Source organism: Camellia sinensis, chromosome 11 (assembly GCF_055761805.1).
Source record: "Camellia sinensis isolate YWXY chromosome 11, ASM5576180v1, whole genome shotgun sequence".
Taxonomy (NCBI): domain Eukaryota; kingdom Viridiplantae; phylum Streptophyta; class Magnoliopsida; order Ericales; family Theaceae; genus Camellia; species Camellia sinensis.
Window position 1 is genome coordinate 110,084,625 of NC_138971.1, and position 18,913 is coordinate 110,103,537.

General features: G+C 47.8%; 1 protein-coding gene across 6 annotated transcripts in view; it reads right to left on the reverse strand.

The window, feature by feature from the left end:
* The window catches only part of LOC114272880 (serine/threonine-protein phosphatase 7 long form homolog), a 53,659-nt gene that overhangs the window by 13,691 nt on the left and 21,055 nt on the right, over positions 1–18,913 (reverse strand). For 3 of the 6 annotated variants that reach the window (XM_082894470.1, XM_082894472.1, XM_082894471.1), the window contains 6 exons: positions 18,611–18,848; positions 16,811–17,467; positions 16,522–16,683; positions 15,835–16,428; positions 15,657–15,755; positions 14,924–15,448 (listed from right to left, as the gene is read on the reverse strand). The exons of 1 other annotated variant lie outside the window; for it this stretch is intronic. In XM_082894470.1, coding sequence (XP_082750596.1) covers positions 15,062–15,448; positions 15,657–15,755; positions 15,835–16,428; positions 16,522–16,683; positions 16,811–17,467; positions 18,611–18,838 — 2,127 coding nt within the window. In that variant the 5' untranslated portion in view covers positions 18,839–18,848 and the 3' untranslated portion in view covers positions 14,924–15,061. Of the gene's footprint in view, positions 1–14,923; positions 15,449–15,656; positions 15,756–15,834; positions 16,429–16,521; positions 16,684–16,810; positions 17,468–18,610; positions 18,849–18,913 lie in introns of those variants that run through there. 2 more of the 6 variants (XM_082894473.1, XM_082894475.1) reach the window with 2 other exon arrangements.

Sequence of the window (18,913 nt, forward strand, 5' to 3'; positions counted from 1 at the left end):
CCGGCCAGAAAAGCTCCTTGACCCTTTTGACCCCTAGCCGGCCGGCTAGGGGGTGTGGCCGGCCGTCCACCTCCTGTAAAAGTATGAGGCCGGCCGTATTCTCCTCACTGTACCCTTTCCAGCTGTTGGGCAATATCCCCCAGATATTTTCTGTATCCGGGGGATATTTTGTGGGGGAGTTTTCCTCTCCATTTCCCCCACCTTTTACACCCCCTTTTGGCCCTTTTAACCAGCTGATGGCCTCCTCTACAAGGGTTAGAAAAACTTTTCTTCAAAGCTCCATAGCCACCTCCATCTTCTTCTTCTTCAATTCTTCAAAAAACCCTAAGTCCATAACCTTCATTCCTTCTACACCACCAAGCTCTACCACCACCACCTCATTTCCAGCAGCAAGGAGGGATTCTTGAAGGCTAAAGAAGCTGCAAATCCATCCAAGAAGCAACAAAAATTCGAATCTTCAAGGGTAAGTTACACTTTTACCCTTTTGACCCTTTTTCTTGATCCACTTCTAAGCTTCACTTCCTTTTTGTTTCAAACTCCGGCCCTAACTTAAAAGGGCCATCTTTTGAGCTCATCTTCACTTCTCATTAAGGGCTCAACCCTGTTTGAGCCCTCCATGATACACTTGCTTCATTGACCATCTTGTATGTCATAGTTTTGCATGCTATTTTTGACCCATGAGCAATTTATTTTCGAGCATGTGGTAAACTGATTTAGGGCTTATTTTGAGCCCCTCTTCAACATTGGAGAAGGGCTCAACATTGTTTGGTGTCTCCATGTATCACTTGTAGTTCAATCCCCTATTTGGCCCCATTTTTGCATAAGTTGATAGCCCTCTTGGTTTCTGTTTTTGGACCTTGGTCTGAACTGAAAGTGGCCTTATTTTGGCCTATACTTCATGTTTCATTCACACTTTTTTTCTGTTTGGTGATTATTTTATATACTTCATGTTATAGCACCTTTTGGGCCTCGCTTTGCATCCCATTTTTAGCATATTTGTATACTGATTTTGAGGCTGCCATAAACTGTAAATGTTCATATTTTTGGTCCATCTTCATTGTTGTAGAAGGAATTTTTTCAGTTTGGGTTTAGCTTATACCACTTGCTTCATTACCCCTATCTTGGCCCCTATTCTTGTATGCTATTTTTGCCATACCTATATTTGCTGTTTGGCCATGTTTATAACTGGAAAAGTGCTTATTTTGAGGCTGTCTAGCTTCTGTCTTTGCATTGTATGTCCATGTTGTGCATGTTTAGCATGGCTATAGGCCATTTCGGGTGCCTAATGTTGCATTTCGGGACAATTTCATGCATCTAGTATCATTTCGCTACATTTCGGGACTGTTTTTTCCCATATTTTGTTGCTGAAATTCTGTTAGTATGCTTGCATATCATTTTTGCTATTTCCATGTCATTTTAGCATCGCCTCGGTTTGCGTGCCCGTGTGCACGCATTTCGAGGCACTCCATTTTTATCCGACGGCATCCGATGTGAGTGTGGCTGAGGCTCACTCATGTTGGTATAAGCCCATTTGTCATTTCACTGCATTTATTATCGCCTCGGTTTGCGTGCCCGTGTGCACGTACTTCGAGGCATCTCATTTTCACTGCATCTATCATCGCCTCGATTTGCGTGCCCGTGTGCACGTACTTCGAGACATCTCATTTTCATTGCATTTGCCATCGCCTCGATTTGCGTGCCCGTGTGCACGCACTTCGAGGCACCTCATTCGCATCGTTTCTGCCATCGCCTCAGTTTGCGTGTCCGTAAGCACACACTTCGAGGCACCTCATCTTCATATCATTCTGCCATTTTCTCGATTTGCGTGCCTGTGTGCACGCACTTCGAGGCATGTCATTCCATAGCATTGTGTATGTTAGGATTGTATCTTAGTTGCATTTCATGCATATCATGCATATTGCATCATGTTCGGAATAGGAGTTAGCCCGGGCACGGGAAACGAGGTACATTTCGTACTCCGAGTGACGGAATGTGTCTCAATTCCCCAGTCACCGACACTCCGGATTATCCATGATGGAGTTAGGTTTTAGCTGTAGTTTCATGTGCATTCATCCTATATTGAGTTGTGCATTTCGATTCCTCGGCCATCATGCCTCGGTATGCGCGATTGGTGGCACGAGGATCGAGACATGCATATATCTGTGCAAATACATTGCTATGCCCCTTTCCTGCTCTCTGTTGCAGCAAAACGAAGAATCAGCAATTTTTCAGGGCTCAGCACACATTTCAAGAACAGGTGTAAACAGAGGCTAATTGGGGCATTCCGGTGGATTTCCGCGCAAGACAACCCGGACATGCATCGTCCATCAGAAGCAAGACAGTCCCTGGCCTGCACGCCAGTTTTATCTGCTTTCTTAGTTAATTCATTAATTAATTAGAAATCTGTAATATTCTTTTATTCGGGACTGTAATATTTGGACTGTATATTTATTCGGACCCTCTGTGCGAGGGCACAACTGTAATAAGTGTGCGTGGGTGTGTTGTATGTCTTCCAACCCCACGTCTTTCTCCCTTTTATTTATCCGCTTATGATGGTTAGATTAGGGCATATTTAAATTAGCATACGGTATGACAGCATGTTTGCATCATTCATCTGTATTGCATGCACCGGGCTCGGCGCATCATACTAACTGCATCGTACTTTCAATTTCAAAGTTGAATACATGATAGCTGTAGCATCTCATATACCATCTTAGAACAGCCGAGCCTACTATAATTGCATTTTTGCATGTGTTGCGTTAGGCATTTCTGTATACTTAGGATTCATGCATGATTTCTAATAAGTGTCTATTTTGGCTTGGAGTACTCGGTGAGTTTTTATGCTTTAGCATCCTTGCATGCGTGTGAGTGAATGCCATGATAGCATGCTTACCATGAGGCTATGTGCTTATCTGATATAACTGCCTGAATGCCTGTGGGTGAAGGTTGGGTTGTTTAAATTGGAATAAATCATCAAATGTTTTAAAGCCTACCTGCGGGTAGCAAACCCTCTTTCAAAAACAAACATGAAATGTTTTCATTCCAATTCAGGCGACCCGATCTATATTTATATGCTGTGAGCATCGCATAGTAACCTAGGCTAATAACCGGAATAAGAACTCACAATGTTTTCAAAAATTGATATCATGGTTAGTAGAGGCCGGTCTATGACCGGGCGAGCGGGGGTGCTCACGAAGTGACCTTCCCCAATCGTACCCAAGTTCCCGAGCCGAGGCAACTTTGGTGATGACGGACACGTGGCCTTTTGGCACCGAGTCAGGGTTTCCTAAATTTCCCAAAATAAAATATTTAGGTGGCGACTCTGTATCTGGCAAAGCAGTCCATGTTTGGCACTACTTTTTTAAAAAATCAGTTTCTCAAAAACGATTTGCCGGATTTGGACTCTTTGGTTCAGATTAGGAACCGTGACATTTAAGAGTCCGAGCTGTAGTGACCCCAAATGAACAGAACGGGAGCTAAACCCTCCCGGGGCGTTCGGGGGACGTCTACAGTTTCTGGCGACTCTGCTGGGGATTTAGAGAACTTGACTCGAACTCATGATATCTGTTTTTGACTACACTTGTGTGTTTCTTTGCATTGCATTTGCATTGGTGCGCCTAGAATACCGTGTTTGCCATCTGCTATTCCTGAACGGTTTGCCGGAGGCTTGTCTTGTCAAGGCATGACCATAAGGCTGACCGGTTGTGGGCTCTACCAGTATGGGAACACAAACCCCGGTTTTACCGGGGCACCCTTTTTTTTGACCATTCGGCCTAGTGCATATTCGGATCCATAGTGACCATTCCAAATTAGGACAGGTTGCTTACCCGTTTATAGGTTGTTTGAAACCGCTGCGTGCGTAGTGAAACCCTAGCTCCTGACAAAATAGGACAGGGAAACCCTCCCCCAACATAGGGGTGTTTTGGCTCTCACTTATCTGTTATGTGCTTTAGAGTGCGTCTCTACAGGAATGCATGTATCAGTATATGAGTGTGGGCATCAGGCCTGCGGGTTTCAGTTCAGTATTGGCAGTATCAGGCCTGCGGGCATCAGATCAGTATATGAATTTGAGTATCAAGCCTGCGGGCTACGGTTCAGAATTATCATCATCAGGCCTGCAGGCATCAGCTCAGTATTGTCGACATCAGGCCTGCGAGCATCAGTTTGGTATTGCGGGTATCAAGCCCGCAGGCATCAGCCAGTATTTGAGGATTAATTATCTGCGGATATCAGATTCTGTTTCGGGGAACAATGATACAGGGATGATAATCAGTGTTTGAGGACAGTGTATATTTCAGCTTATTGACTATGTGTTGTTATGCCCGACTGTGTGTCTTGCATATTACTTTAAGCTGTTATGCTGCCCGTTTATCTGTTTATTTATTTCCTTTTCGCTTTATTTATCTTTTGCTAGGTCAGTTTTAGCACGATTGCTTCCGACCCAACAGGCATTCCCTAAGCACCTTGGACACGAGGTCGTCGACTCCACCGATCTGAGGATCTAATCGACGGACAGCCAGTGTTCTATTCTCTACCCCCTGTTATCAGAAGGAAGCCGAAAAGGCGCAGTGTGTCAGAACAGAGGTTGTCAGGACAGTGGGTTACTCCATCAGAGGACTATAGGACTGAGGTCTCAATTACTGCTGCAGAAATAGACATACCAGTTAGGCAGATGGAGCAACAGAATACATCAGGGATAGAGGCCCTAATGCGCCAAATGCAGGAGAGCATGAAACAGATGCACGATGATGCCGCCCGTCAAGCGGAATTCTCCAAACAGCAGGCCACAGTCATGGCCCAACAGGCTGAGTTGATTACCAGATTGCAACAACAGAACACAGCATCTGCTTCACAACAAATCCCTCCTCCGGCGGGGACCCCATTACCCGAGAAGGCTCTTGCTATTCAGGACGTTCCTCCGAACACCCAAAATACTGTACCGACTGTCCAAAATTTACAAGAGGACACGAGTCTTCCAACGGGGCCAGCACCGCCCCCGATTCCACCGCAACTGTCCAAGGTCCATACATCCAATCACCCGGACTCTCCATCCGAGGTCGAGGTTGATCATACGGCTCTGAAATTGAGCAAATTGGAGAAGCTCTTCAAAAAATCCCAAGGGGCCAAGGCTATGCCGGATATCGGAGACGGATATACCGAGGAGGCCGTAACACTCCCCGACAGGTTCAAAATGCCACAAATCGACCGTTTTGATGGGACTGGTGACCCCATGGTCCATATCCGACTGTTTGCGGATGTCTTGCGGCCAATGGGCCTAACACGACAACAGAAGCTCTCACTATTCGGCCGAACCCTGTCGGGTGTGGCCTCCCATTGGTACGCAAGATTATCGGATGAGGTGAAGAAGAATTGGGATGAGATGGCTGAGGCCTTTGTCACACAATATTCATACAACACTCAGATCGAGATCACAACCCGTGATCTTGAAACGACGAGGCAAGAGCCCAAGGAATCTTTCTCGGACTTTGTGATCCGATGGAGGGCCAAGGCGTTGACGATGACTTTAAGGCCTACTGACAGGGATCAAATTCGGATGATTGTGCGCAATCTCCACCCGAAGTTAATGCAAAGAATGATTGTGGTCCCCTTCCCTACTTTCGCAGATTTACATGATATGGGGGTGCAAATAGAAGATGCTATGAGGCAAGGACTGTTTGACCAGGACAGAGAACAACCGAGGAGGACCTTCAATCGCAATAACAATGCAGGCCCGAGCGGCGCTGCAAATACGAGAGCCTCGGAAGTTGGTATGGTCACCACCACTCCCCCTCCCCCTCCAAGACCTATGACTGCCACACCATTCTCCGGCGCGTCCGGAAGCAACATACAAGCCAACAACCGATTCCAACCACGAGGCCAAAGAACCTTTACTCCACTATATATGCCTCTGACCAAAGTTCTAGGAATACTGATCAGAAAGAATCATTTAAAACCCCTAGAACCAAAGCCATTACCAAATCCACTTCCCCCCTCATATGACCCGTCAAAATACTGTGCATACCACCAACAACACGGTCATGACACCGACCGTTGTTACAGACTGCGTCATGAGATCCAAGATCTTATTGACAAACAGGTGATCGCATCTCCCGACCAACCCAATGTTACGACCAACCCTTTCCCATCACATAACCAAGCTCCTCCTCCCAAAAGAATTAACTTTATCCAGACTGGGGTCGCGTCTTACGATCCTAGTATCTACATTACTCCCATCCACCTACCCAAGCCAGAGGTGCTCCTTCCCGATTGCACTGATTTCTTGTGCATGATGGACATCTCCAAAACCCAAACAGAACCAATGGTGGTGACCGTCGAAGACAGGGCAGGGCAGATTTTGAGAGGAAATGAGATTGTTGAATCTGGGACTGGACAGAATTTTGCTGAGGGAGCTTATGATCCGAGTAAGTACATCCTATCAACGAGCCGAAATGGGCTAAGTGTAGAATTTCCCGAGACAGGAGAACTGTGTATGATCCGAGGGGATGGATCTGGGCTATGGGCAGATGAGCCGACAACCGTAGAAGAGGACTTTGCTAACTTGCAATTTCTCGATGATCAGGAGCTGGAAGATGCATCCATTAACTGGAATGATTATGAGGGATCAGAGGAGGCCACTGGATGGCTTGAAGATCAACCGGATGCAGTGGGGGAAGCCCAATCAGAACAGAGCCCGGCAGGGGCAGAAATATCAGTTGTGGCCGGAACGGCCGAAAATCAAGTTGTATCGCCGGAGAGCGCCGGTATTAAGAATTCCGCTCAGGACATGGGCATTACGGATGTGGGAACTATTGAACAAACAGCTGTACTGACGCAGTTGGAACAAGGAAAGTTCGAGGAAACTGAGAGAGCCAGAAAGGCGAAGGGCCCTGAGGGGACCGAAAGTGCTATGTGCACAAAGACAGACAATGCTGCGAGCATTTGGACAGAGAGCACTGAGAGTGCGAATAGACTGGAGCCGGACAGATGTTTGTTGGCTGCCAGCGGAATGTGGTGGGAAGATGACGACTTGTGTCTTGCCCACACCGATGAAGACTGGGGAAATGGCCAGCCGGATGATACTTGGTATCTAGATGAAGTGGACCACATGACAAGAAGTGGGCGGTACTTCAAACCCCCACACCTGGACCAACCCGAGGCATCCGGGAAAGACAGAGAAGCGGAGAGACAGAAGGAGAAGCAGATCGAAGACGAGGCTGTGTTGAAACAGTTAAAGAAGATACAAGCAGACATCTCCATCTGGGGACTGCTAATGGCATCACGAGTGCACAGAGAAGCTGTCCTATCTGCCATGGACAAGTCGAAACTTTCCATAGACACCACGCCTGAACAGCTGGTTGGGCTGGTTTTTCCGGGAGGAGGTTCCCCGGCATTAACCTTTTCGGACAAGGAGCTACCGCCTGAGGGCACAAACCATAACAAACCTCTCTATATTTCTGTGGAATGTAGAGATAAGTGGATACCGGTGGTACTTGTTGATACCGGGTCTGCGATTAATGTCTGCCCAACCAGAACGACATATGCAATCGGGTTGAAACCCGTGGACTTCGTCCCAACTACCCAAGTGATCAGAGCATACGATAATACCAGCAGAGAAGTGATGGGGACTGTTAAAATTCAAACCAAGGTTGGTCCAGGACAACACAGCATCGAATTTCATATCTTGGACGTTCCCGCAACCTTTAACCTACTTTTGGGGCGACCGTGGTTGCACCAGGTCAAAGCAGTCTCTTCCACTCTACATCAAATGCTAAAGTACCCCCACGGGAAAGGGGTAGCGATCGTTTTTGGGAATTCATCAATCCATCCGCCGCCGGAGGTGTCTACACCTGTCTTGGAGATTGAGCACGGCACGGAGGATGTATTTTTATCAGGGTTCACTTTGGCCGAGGCTCAAGTGGTTCAGAATGTCATGGCTGCGAATGAGGGCATGTACGTTAGTGCACAATCCATATACCTCATGAACAAGCTAAAGCATACCCCTGGGATGGGATTAGGGAGAAGTGGCCGGAAAGGCGTCTCAGTGTTGGCCGAAGTGCCACACAACCCTCACGCCTTTGGACTGGGTTATCTACCCACTAAAGAAGACTGGGTGAGGAAAGGGAAAGAAATGGCCGGAAGGGCCAGAGCAAAGAAGGCCGGGAAGCTATTTGATTTAATGCACAGGCCCATCTGGGGTACCCTAAACGGACGTTTCGTCCGGGAGGGGGAATATTTTCCATTCTGCGGCTTCCCGGAGCCATGGCAAAACGCGGAGGGGAAGCGCGTGCCTGGTTTTGAAATCTTCTTCGACATACAATTCTCTGGGGATGACGTTGCCGAAGCGCAGACAGACCCACCAACTGAGGTTGAGCAGTGTGAAGCAGTGGATCCTGAGAGCACAGAGCTTGAAATGGGGGTAGCACTGGCGAGTCTACTATCAGATCCTCCGATCGGCCAAGAGTGCTTGGGGGATAACTCTTTGGTTTCTGTGATTGGAGATGAAATAGCTGCGGGCTTTCCAGCGCCGATCTTGGATGCATCTATCGCACCTTCTCTCATCTGGCAATATGAAGAAGGCTTTTTATCTAGCAGCACCGGGTCAGGTAGTGAGCCGGAATCTTATTCTACCGAATCTTCTGCGTCGGAATCAGATTCCAGCTCGACTGAGTCTGAGTCCGGTATTCCTGGGAGTGATAACCCGGATACCACAGTCCTGTCTAGGTCGTCTTTTTCATTTTCTTTTGAGTCTGTTGTAACAGAGGAATCTGACGGCTTGGAAGTATTTAATGAGAATGATGTGGATGTGGTTTCCGAGTATTTTTCTGTGCCTTTGATTTATTGCTTAAATCAGGATTTTCAAAATTTTGATGAAAACAGCGAGGAAGAAATTCCTCCAGTTTTGCAACGATTAATCAATCAAGAGCAGGAAAGATTTGTTAAACCTTTAATGGATGAAATCACTACTGTGAATGTTGGTACTGAGAAGGACCCGCGGCTGGTCCAGATCGGGTCCACGTTGTCTTCAGAGGAGCGCGAGCGCTTAGTCGCTTTATTAAAAGATTTCAAAGATGTTTTCGCGTGGTCCTATGAAGACATGCCTGGAATCGATCCTGAGATTGTACAGCACCGGATCCCTCTTGATCCAGAGGCCCGCCCTGTCAAACAGAAACTCAGAAGGATTCGTCCGGACTGGGCCCTCAAGATTAAGGAAGAGGTCACCAAACAAATTGACGCAGGGTTCCTGCTAGTATCTGAATATCCAACTTGGTTGGCCAACATAGTCCCGGTGCCAAAGAAGGATGGCAGAATTCGGGTCTGTGTAGACTTCAGAGATTTGAACAGGGCCAGTCCGAAGGACGACTTCCCCTTGCCGCACATCGACGAATTGGTGGATTTCACGGCAGGACACGCCTTGCTTTCGTTTATAGATGGTTTCTCAGGCCATAATCAGATAGTGATGGCACCCGAAGACCGGGAGAAGACTGCGTTCACTACCCCGTGGGGGACATATTGTTATAGAGTGATGCCATTCGGGTTGAAAAATACTGGAGCTACGTATCAACGGGCAGCGACTACAATATTGCATGATATGATCCATAAGGAGGTCGAGGTGTATGTGGACGACATGATTGTCAAGTCCAAAGATAGAGAGGGCCACTACACCGCCTTACAAAAATTCTTTCAACGGATCAAAGAGTTTCGGCTGCGACTGAATCCCCAGAAATGCACGTTTGGTGTTACAGCAGGGAAGATGGTAGGGTTTCTGATCACACAAAGGGGCATTGAGGTCGACCCTTCCAAAATCAAGGCCATCTTAGAAATGCCACCACCAAGGACTGAAAAGGAGGTGCGAGGCTTTCTGGGTAAAGTGCAATTCATAAGACGGTTTATTTCTAAATTAACCTTGACTTGTGAACCACTTTTTGGCCTCCTGAAGAAAGGAAAGAAATTCCAGTGGGACGACCGATGTCAAGTAGCTTTTGAGCAGATCAAGGAGTATCTACAGAACCCACCCGTGTTGTCACCGCCAGAGCCGGGGAGACCGTTGATACTGTACCTTTCGGTAACTGAGATTACCATGGGCTGCATGCTCGCGCAGGAATCAGAAGACAAAGTGGAAAGGGCCATATACTATCTGAGCAAAAAGATGCTAGATTACGAGACCCGCTATACGCCGCTGGAGAAGGCTTGTTTGGCCTTGGTATGGGCAACCAGGAAGCTGCGGCATTACCTGTTAGCCCACTCAGTAATGTTGGTTTCGCGTTTGGATCCCATCAAATATCTTTTCGAGAAACCAGCACTTACGGGTAGGCTAGCTCGCTGGCTGCCGTTGCTCTCCGAATTTGATTTGAAGTATGTAACGCGCAAGTCAGTAAAAGGCAGAGCGGTAGCGGAGTTCCTTGCCGACCACCCGGTTGAGGGGGATGAAGCGGTTGAGTATCTATTCCCAGATGAAGCCATTCTGCACGTCGAAGATGAAACTTGGACAATGTACTTTGACGGAGCGTCAAACCAGTATGGGTATGGGATAGGGGTGTTGCTGATAGCGCCTGATGATTCCCGTATCCCTTTAGCATTCAAGCTCCGGTTCAAAGTTTCCAACAATGAAGCAGAGTATGAGGCATGTATTGCTGGCCTGGAAGCAGCCCTGGAACTAGGGGCAAGACGAGTGGACGTCATTGGGGACTCGAACCTTGTTGTGTCTCAAGCAAAAGGGGATTGGAAGGTCAAGGAGGAAAGGATGATAATCTACCACCAAGCCTTGGATTTGTTAATTCCTCGGTTTGAGAAGCTAAATTTCACCTACCTCGTAAGAGAGAACAACAGGTTTGCAGATTCACTAGCAACTCTATCTTCTATGATAGACATCCCGTCCGGAGTCCGGATGCGTCCAGTCATTATTGATCAGAAGTTTGCGCCAGCATACGAGTCGATTTCCGCCATAGATGAGGTTCAAGACGGCAACCCCTGGTACTACGACATCTGGAACTTCTTGGAAAAGGAGACATATCCACTAGGGGCAAATGCCAAAGATAAGAGGGCTATCAGAAGAATGGCTGCTCAATTCGTTATCTGCGGGGGAAATTTGTACAAAAGGGGTCATCTGGGAATGCATAAGCTCTGTGTAGAAGCCGAAGAGTCAAAACGCCTGATGGAAGCCATCCATGGGGGGGAGTGCGGTACACACATGAATGGAGTAATGCTGGCCAGAAAGATCCTCAGACAGGGCTACTACTGGTCAACCATGGAGGAGGATTGCATTGGTTTTGTTCGGCGATGCCACAAATGTCAAATCCATGCAAATCGCATGAACATCCCGCCGTCAAAGCTGTACAACATGACTTCGCCATGGCCTTTTTCAGTCTGGGGAATTGATGTGATCGGAGCTGTTACCCCGAAGGGGTCAAACGGGCATGAGTTTATCCTAGTAGCGATAGATTATTTTACAAAGTGGGTCGAGGCCCAATCATACGCAGTGTTGAAGGCGTCGCATGTCGCAAAGTTCATCAGGAACAACATCATCTGTCGCTACGGGGTGCCAAACGAAATAATTTCAGACAATGGTTCCCACTTCAAGAAAGAAGTGATAGACTTGTTGGAGAAATACAATGTGGCTTTTCATAAGTCATCTACATACAGGCCACAGACCAACGGAGCGGTTGAGGCCGCCAACAAGAATATCAAGCATATACTACAGAAGATGGTGGAAACCTATCGAGATTGGCCAGACAAGCTGCCATTTGCTTTGTGGGGCTACAGGACTTCAATCAGAACTTCTACTGGAGCAACTCCATATTCATTGGTCTATGGAATGGAGGCTGTTCTACCCATTGAGATTGAGGTCCCATCATTACGAGTATTGGCTGAATGCCAGATAGCCGAAACAGATTGGCAGCAAAGCAGATTCGAAGAACTCATGCTCTTTGATGAAAGAAGACTGAAAGCACTGTACCACATCCAAGGCTATCAACGCAGAATTGCCCGGGCTTTCAACAAGAAGGTTAAGTCTAGGAATCTGAAAGAAGGAGATTTGGTGCTCAAAGACAACCGAGCTCCCATCCACGACCCAAGGGGCAAGTTCAAACCTAATTGGACTGGTCCTTACATCATCAAAGCTATCTGGTCAGGTGGAGCTGTGGTTCTGATGGATCTAGATGGCTTGGAGTTCTCACAACCGATCAATATGGACAAGTTGAAGAAATACTATCCTTGAGGGGCTCGCTAGGCCGAAAACCCGAAAGGGCGACCTAGGCAAAATTCAGAGCACAAAAAAATTAGAAAATATAAAAACTGAGCTCGCAAGGTTGAAAACCCGCAAAGGGCGGCCTTGGCAAAAGTTAGAGCGCAAAAGGAGAGTGAAAATACTCGAGTGAACCCAAGCCTGAACTACGTAAGGCTTGATTCCCATCCTTGGGATACGTAGGCAGCTTCATCTTGAAGTTCAGCCATAAATTTTTCCCCGATCAACTCTGTCCATTTTGATCATCTCAGTCATCTCTATCCATCAGCATTTATCGTGATCTCCGGTATAGTGCTGTTCAGACTAGGGGCAGCTTTCCGTTGCCGCGACGATGCAAAGTTACTCAGACTAGGGGCAACTTTCCGTTGCTATGAAGTGCCGCATTGTTCTTCAGACTAGGGGCAACTTTCCAGTTGCAGGGATCTGGGGTTGTGCATTTCAGTGACAGATTTTCGGCACGTCCAGTTCTGATCCACATCGAAAATAGTTTTGAAAAGTTTTAATAAAAGTTGACTTTGTTCAAATCAATCTTTTTACGACTTAGACCATTTTTGGACCAAAAGCGGAAAATTTTCAGTACCATAACTTTCAATTTCATTGATTTCAAAATAGAGTTCTCCTGCTCTTGCATTACAATCGAGGTTGCTTATTTTAGTACATTTATAAAGAAAACTTGAAAATGCTAAATAAGCAATAAATTCGGGGCATAGTTGAATCAAGTATCTCTGTGTCCCCTCCCAGAGCTGGACGGAGCATCTGATGCCAAGCTGGGCCCAACCTGTGCCTCCTCATTGAGCCAATCCACGCACTCATCGGACAAGGTGCAACTGAAAGTGGAAGCAGGGGCCAGAAGCTCTCTAGTCCTCCATGCCGTGGCATATCGGGCAAGCTGTGTACCCCGGACCGGGAAAGCAGCTGGGCACTCAATCCCCTCCGGTGGGCAGGTCTGATCATGACCAAACTGACGCAGGAACCGAAACGGAAAATAGAATACGCAGTAGGTTAGGCCAATCAATTGGATCCCAGTCAGCCGGGACATACTATAGCTCATTACCGGGAGGTTGAGCCAAGGGCAACGCCAAGCAATACCGTCTGCGGACAAATTGCACATCCAATCGAACCACCACCTTTCGTCAAGAGCATTGACTAGGCGCTGCCGAAAGAAGTAGCCTCGAGCTGAATAAGCCGGACAAGAGTCCACAACCTGCAACTTATCCATTAACCATACCTAGGGGAGGGATGGAAAATGAGAGAATAAAGAATAGAGAGATGTATGATGAGAGAAAAGTAAGACAAAGGTTTTGAGAGAAAAATCGAGCCTGAGGGTCGAGTGATGTGAGCAAATATATATGTAAGGTTGGGTGGGAAACATTACCTGCAATAGCAACGGACTCCCAGCAAACCTAGTCGCCTCCCGGCGATAGACAGAATCTAAACCCATCAATGTCTCGGCCAAAGTCATGGCAATACAGCTCTTTCCTTCTCTCAAACCTTGGGCGACTTCAATCAGGCGAATGCTAGCCCCGCCGAAGCCCGAGGAAAGTAGAAAGTGAGACAACATGCATAAGCAGAGGGCGTGTTGCCGGAAACCCTGCCAATAATGGTTACTGCGGTCACCAGCGTCAGAGAAACGATGGATCAAGCCGAGGATGTCCAGCTCTCCACTGCAGATCAGAGATCGAGCGTCATGCGCTGTCAGCCCACACATCCGCCCTAAAGCCTGGGCGTGACCAAAACGGAGCTGGGGCAAGATCACTTCAGAGCACTCGGACTCCATCAAAATCTGAAAATCTTCAAAAGTGGGGCACATCTCTTGGCCGCTAAAGCTAAAAACATGCGTCACTGGATTCCAGAACCTTGCCGCGGCATGGAGAAAAGGAAGTTGTAGCGGAGTACGGCTCAACGTGAATAGTGCATTCAAGCCGAAACCCCGGAAATTTAGCTTTTCCGAGCCATCTAAAGAAGAAATCCAAGATGTGACATTTTCTGCGAGAAACGCCTCCATCTTTGGCTAAAACTAAGATGAAATGAATGTTCCCGAAGTTGAGGCTTTTATAGAAGGAAAAACACTATTCACGGGAACACGTGTCAAAAATCTGGTGGCTGCAGGACTGAATGGCCGGCCAGCTACTTTTTCTGGCTGGCCAGCTATTTACTTTCTGCAGAAATGGCTGGCCAGCCATTCACTTTTTGCAAAAATGGCCGGCCAGCTCCCAGGGATGGCTGGCAATGCTGCAGTGTGTCTCCTCGGCCCTGTTTTACTCTTCGAAGGAGAACTCCAAGCATTTCCATGCAACGGGAGAGTCGAAGGCCTTCATTTCAGACGCGTTCCGATGCCCAGATCGTCAGAAGTACACTTTGTGGTTGTTGAGTTTTGCTTATCGAGTTGTTGCATTTTGCTTATCGAGTTGTCCGTCGAGCGGACGTGTTTTGTATTCGAGTCATTGCTCTCTGTTTAAGCAATTTTTGTTAAAGTCTTGTTTATTTGCGTTATTGCTTTTTGCTTATCGAGTTGTAAACTTGCTAAAGATTCTGTTATATCTTAGTAAGTTGAGTTGTTTAGTTTGTTGCGTCGGTTCACTACCTGACTTGGTGATTACACAATGCGCATTACCATTCAATTTCATTTTTGTGCAAAGTAAATGATGCGATACGATGCTAAAAGTTCAAAATACAAACACCTTTTCAAAAGCTATTTCATTTCATCATGCTTTACAACAAACAAAGGTACAAGTTTTACAAAAAAATAAAACTGCCTAACAATGTGCAAAGTGCTACAAACTACTAGCAAAAAGAAAAATAAAGCAGGAAATAGCAGCATCAAAATCCTCGGGAACGGGAACGAGAAGCACGACTGGTCCTCTTTTGTGGGACAACCTCCACACCACCATCAGAGTCGGAGCTGTCATCCTCAGGATCCTCCTCAGCCTCGCCTCTGTTCCCCGAGCCAAAACCGGAGCCTCCCTCCTCAACAGATGTCTCGAACTGACGGTCGGTAGCCTCCTCCTCCTCATCATCAGGCTCCACCTCCACAACATGAGCCCTACGTCTGCGGACAGGCCCTCCTTGAGCTCCTCGATAAGGCCTAGATGGCCCGACTCCTCGGGAAGGCCGAGATGACCCCGCCCCCTGAAAAGGCTCAGATGGCCCAGCTCCCCAATGAGGCCCAGGTGGCCTGGCCTGCGGCTGACCGGACCAGGAAGGCATCTGAAAACAAAGAGTTCAATTCAAATACATCAGTCCAAATATGTACATCAGACGCAAATACAAGCAAAAGCTACATGAAGTGGGTGCATGTAAATACAGTGTACAAGTGAGGTGTGTGGCAGATGTGTTCTACACAAGTAGTCAATCGATGCAGTGGAAATCAGCATGTCATCAGAAGTATGATAAATGCCAGAAAACTGAAGGGTACCTGAATGCCTGCGACGGACAACTGTGCCTCCCTGCGCAGGACCATGCCCTCGAGTGTGGCCACCAGCCCAACCACCTCCTCTATGTACCCTCGCGATGGCTGCAAAAATGAGCTCATAATCATCAGTAAACAGAAGAGTGTCTAAACATCTGAATGATGAATGAAAAATGGAGCATACCGGCGGTGAGTTCGGGTCAATGGCATATCGATCACTGGGCATCGGAGGCTCTAGTGGGATTGGGGTCGGAGAGCTGGCCCCATACTGCCATGCCATCAACTCAGTAGGCATATCTGGCCATCCCAGATGAGGATGAATCGACGGGGTCGGAGGAAACGGTCTACTCCCACCTCTAGATGTGCCAGCCCTGCTAGAAGAAGGGATGTCTGTAGCTCGAGCCTGAGCCTGGTCCGAGGATGACATACCGGCAGGTCTCATCATCGGAATACGAGCTTCTGTCAATAGAGGCATCAAATATATGTGACGATAGGTGGCGTAGTCCCCCTCCGCAACATATAGCAAAGCATCGCTGCCCAGCATGGCGCCGACTACCTCTGAGTAAGAGAGCCTGTCAACAGTCCGCATACTAGCTGGAGGTACCGCGGGAACATCCTGAGAAAGATACCCCCGTACCTGGCGCAGAAAGCGCTCCCCCAGGAACCAGACTCTGCCAACTGGCCCTTCGAGCAGGACCCTATACCGGGAGATGCCTGACGCTCCGGTATACTGAAGTAGGAGATCATCACCCAAGGGTGCCCAAGGCTGCCAAGTAATCTGCGGATGATAAATGCATAAACCAATCAGAAATCAAGAATATACAGAGCAAGTCAAAGATGAAAATGAAAAGAACTGAAAGTTCTGAAGTACCTCTGAGTGTCGCACAGTGTCGAAGTACTGTCGCAGGCGAACCAGGGTCTCTCGAGGCCTCGCCCGGTGCGGGCCCTCAAATATCAATGAATATGGGGTCACGGGAATCCCCACCACCTCCAGCTCTGGGGCTAACGATGGGAAGTATACATAAGCCCATAGCTGAGAAAAGCAGTGCAGAATATAAGTACGAAATGCTGAGAGCAAAATGCAGACTGTAAAAGTGCGCTGTGTGTGCAATGTACAAGTAATGAAGAGCAGAAATGTAAATTGAGGGGACAGAAAATACCTCCCAAGCTCTCCAGTAGCCACCAAGCAAATCGCCCCGCCCGCGGGAGGTCGCGCTCATGTAAAAGTAGAGGGTAGCCAGGCCAGCGCCACCCCAATCATATCTACTGACCTGTGATAGGTCAACCAGAGCGCTCAACAGGTATAGCCCAATGGTGTTCCCTCTGTCGGCGAACAGGGTAGTCCCGAAGAGGAACATCAGGAAGCCACGAGCATACTGCTCTGTCTCCTCGGGAGTCTCGGGCACCATCTCTGCCCGCCGAAAATGGGAAGAGAACCAAGTGTATCGGACTCTCCCAGAGACCCTGTCAACAGGTGGGCGAGCCCCCAACAAATACATCCAGGCGGCCTCCCACTCGCCCATATCCTCATCGTAGGGGATGGGCCAACCTCCGACATCAAGGCCGGTCAATACAGCAAAGTCAAAAGGGGTCATGGTCATGTCCCCGGTAGCAGAGAAATGAAAGGAATTGGTGGTGTCCCACCATCTCTCTACCAGAGCTGCCATCAAGGTCCTCCTGGCAGGACAGCGTGACAACCCGACACAGAAGGGGCCAAACCCCGCCAAGTCTACTAAGTCTCTGACGCCCTCCGGGAGCTCAGCATACCAATCCCGCGCCATGGTGGAACCATATCCTCGCACACTGCGGGAACCACCCTGCATTCAGAATGAATGTATGTGTCAATAATGAAATAAATGGGCTGTATACCAATGATAATGAAATGGGCTGTGTGCCAATAAGATGAAATGGGCTGTGTGCCGATGAAGTAAAATAAGCTACATGCAAATTCTATCTACCTGGGCTGCGTGTTCAGAAAATTTGAGATTTGGGCTGCGTGTTCAACTTTCAGTTAATTTGTGGGCTGCGTGTTCACTATCTACCTGGGCTGCGTGTTCAGAAAATTTGAAATTTGAGCTGCGTGTTCAACTTTCAGTTAATTGTGGGCTGCGTGTTCACTATCTACCTAGGCTGCGTGTTCAGAAAATTTGAATTTTGGGCTGCGTGTTCAACTTTCAGTTAATTGTGGGCTGCGTGTTCACTATCTACCTGGGCTGCGTGTTCAGAAAATTTGAAATTTGGGCTGCGTGTTCAATTTTCAGTTACTTGTGGGCTGCGTGTTCACTATCTACCTGGGCTGCGTGTTCAGAGAATTTGAGATTTGGGCTGCGTGTTCAACTTTCAGTTAATTTGTGGGCTGCGTGTTCACTATCTACCTGGGCTGCGTGTTCAGAAAATTTGAATTTTGGGCTGCGTGTTCAACTTTCAGTTAACTTGTGGGCTGCGTGTTCACTATCTACCTGGGCTGCGTGTTCAGAAAATTTGAGATTTGGGCTGCGTGTTCAACTTTCAGTTAATTTGTGGGCTGCGTGTTCACTATCTACCTGGGCTGCGTGTTCAGAAAATTTGAAATTTGAGCTGCGTGTTCAACTTTCAGTTAATTGTGGGCTGCGTGTTCACTATCTACCTGGGCTGCGTGTTCAGAAAATTTGAATTTTGGGCTGCGTGTTCAACTTTCAGTTAATTGTGGGCTGCGTGTTCACTATCTACCTGGGCTGCGTGTTCAGAAAATTTGAATTTTGGGCTGCGTGTTCAACTTTCAGTTAATTCCTGGGCTGCGTGTTCACTATCTACCTGGGCTGCGTGTTCAGAGAATTTGAAATTTGAGCCGTGTGTTCTAATGTGGGCTGTGTGTTCGCAATTAATTAATGAGCCGAGTGTTCAGAAATTCAAGTGTTGAAACTACATGTTCAAGCATGGCAAAGGTGCGAAATGTAAAATACAGAAGATAAGGTAAATACCTCTCGGGCCTCGTGGGAGAGATGCTGCTCCGGCTCTCTGAGAAGCAGATCCACGGGTGCTCGCTCGTCAAAGCTGGTAAAATGACGGAAGACGGCACGCGGGAGGACGTGCGCTGCCGGACGGTACCTCTCGGGCATGAAAGGTCGGGTCCTCGGAGGTAGAGTCATGGGATCGAAGTCATCTCCGGCACCTGGAAAACCTCCGCCATGAGCAGAATTGCCCGCCATTTTCAAGAATCTGCAAAAGGGGAGCAAAAATGAGCAAAATGAGCAAAATTGGAAAAAGTCAACAAAAGTCAACTC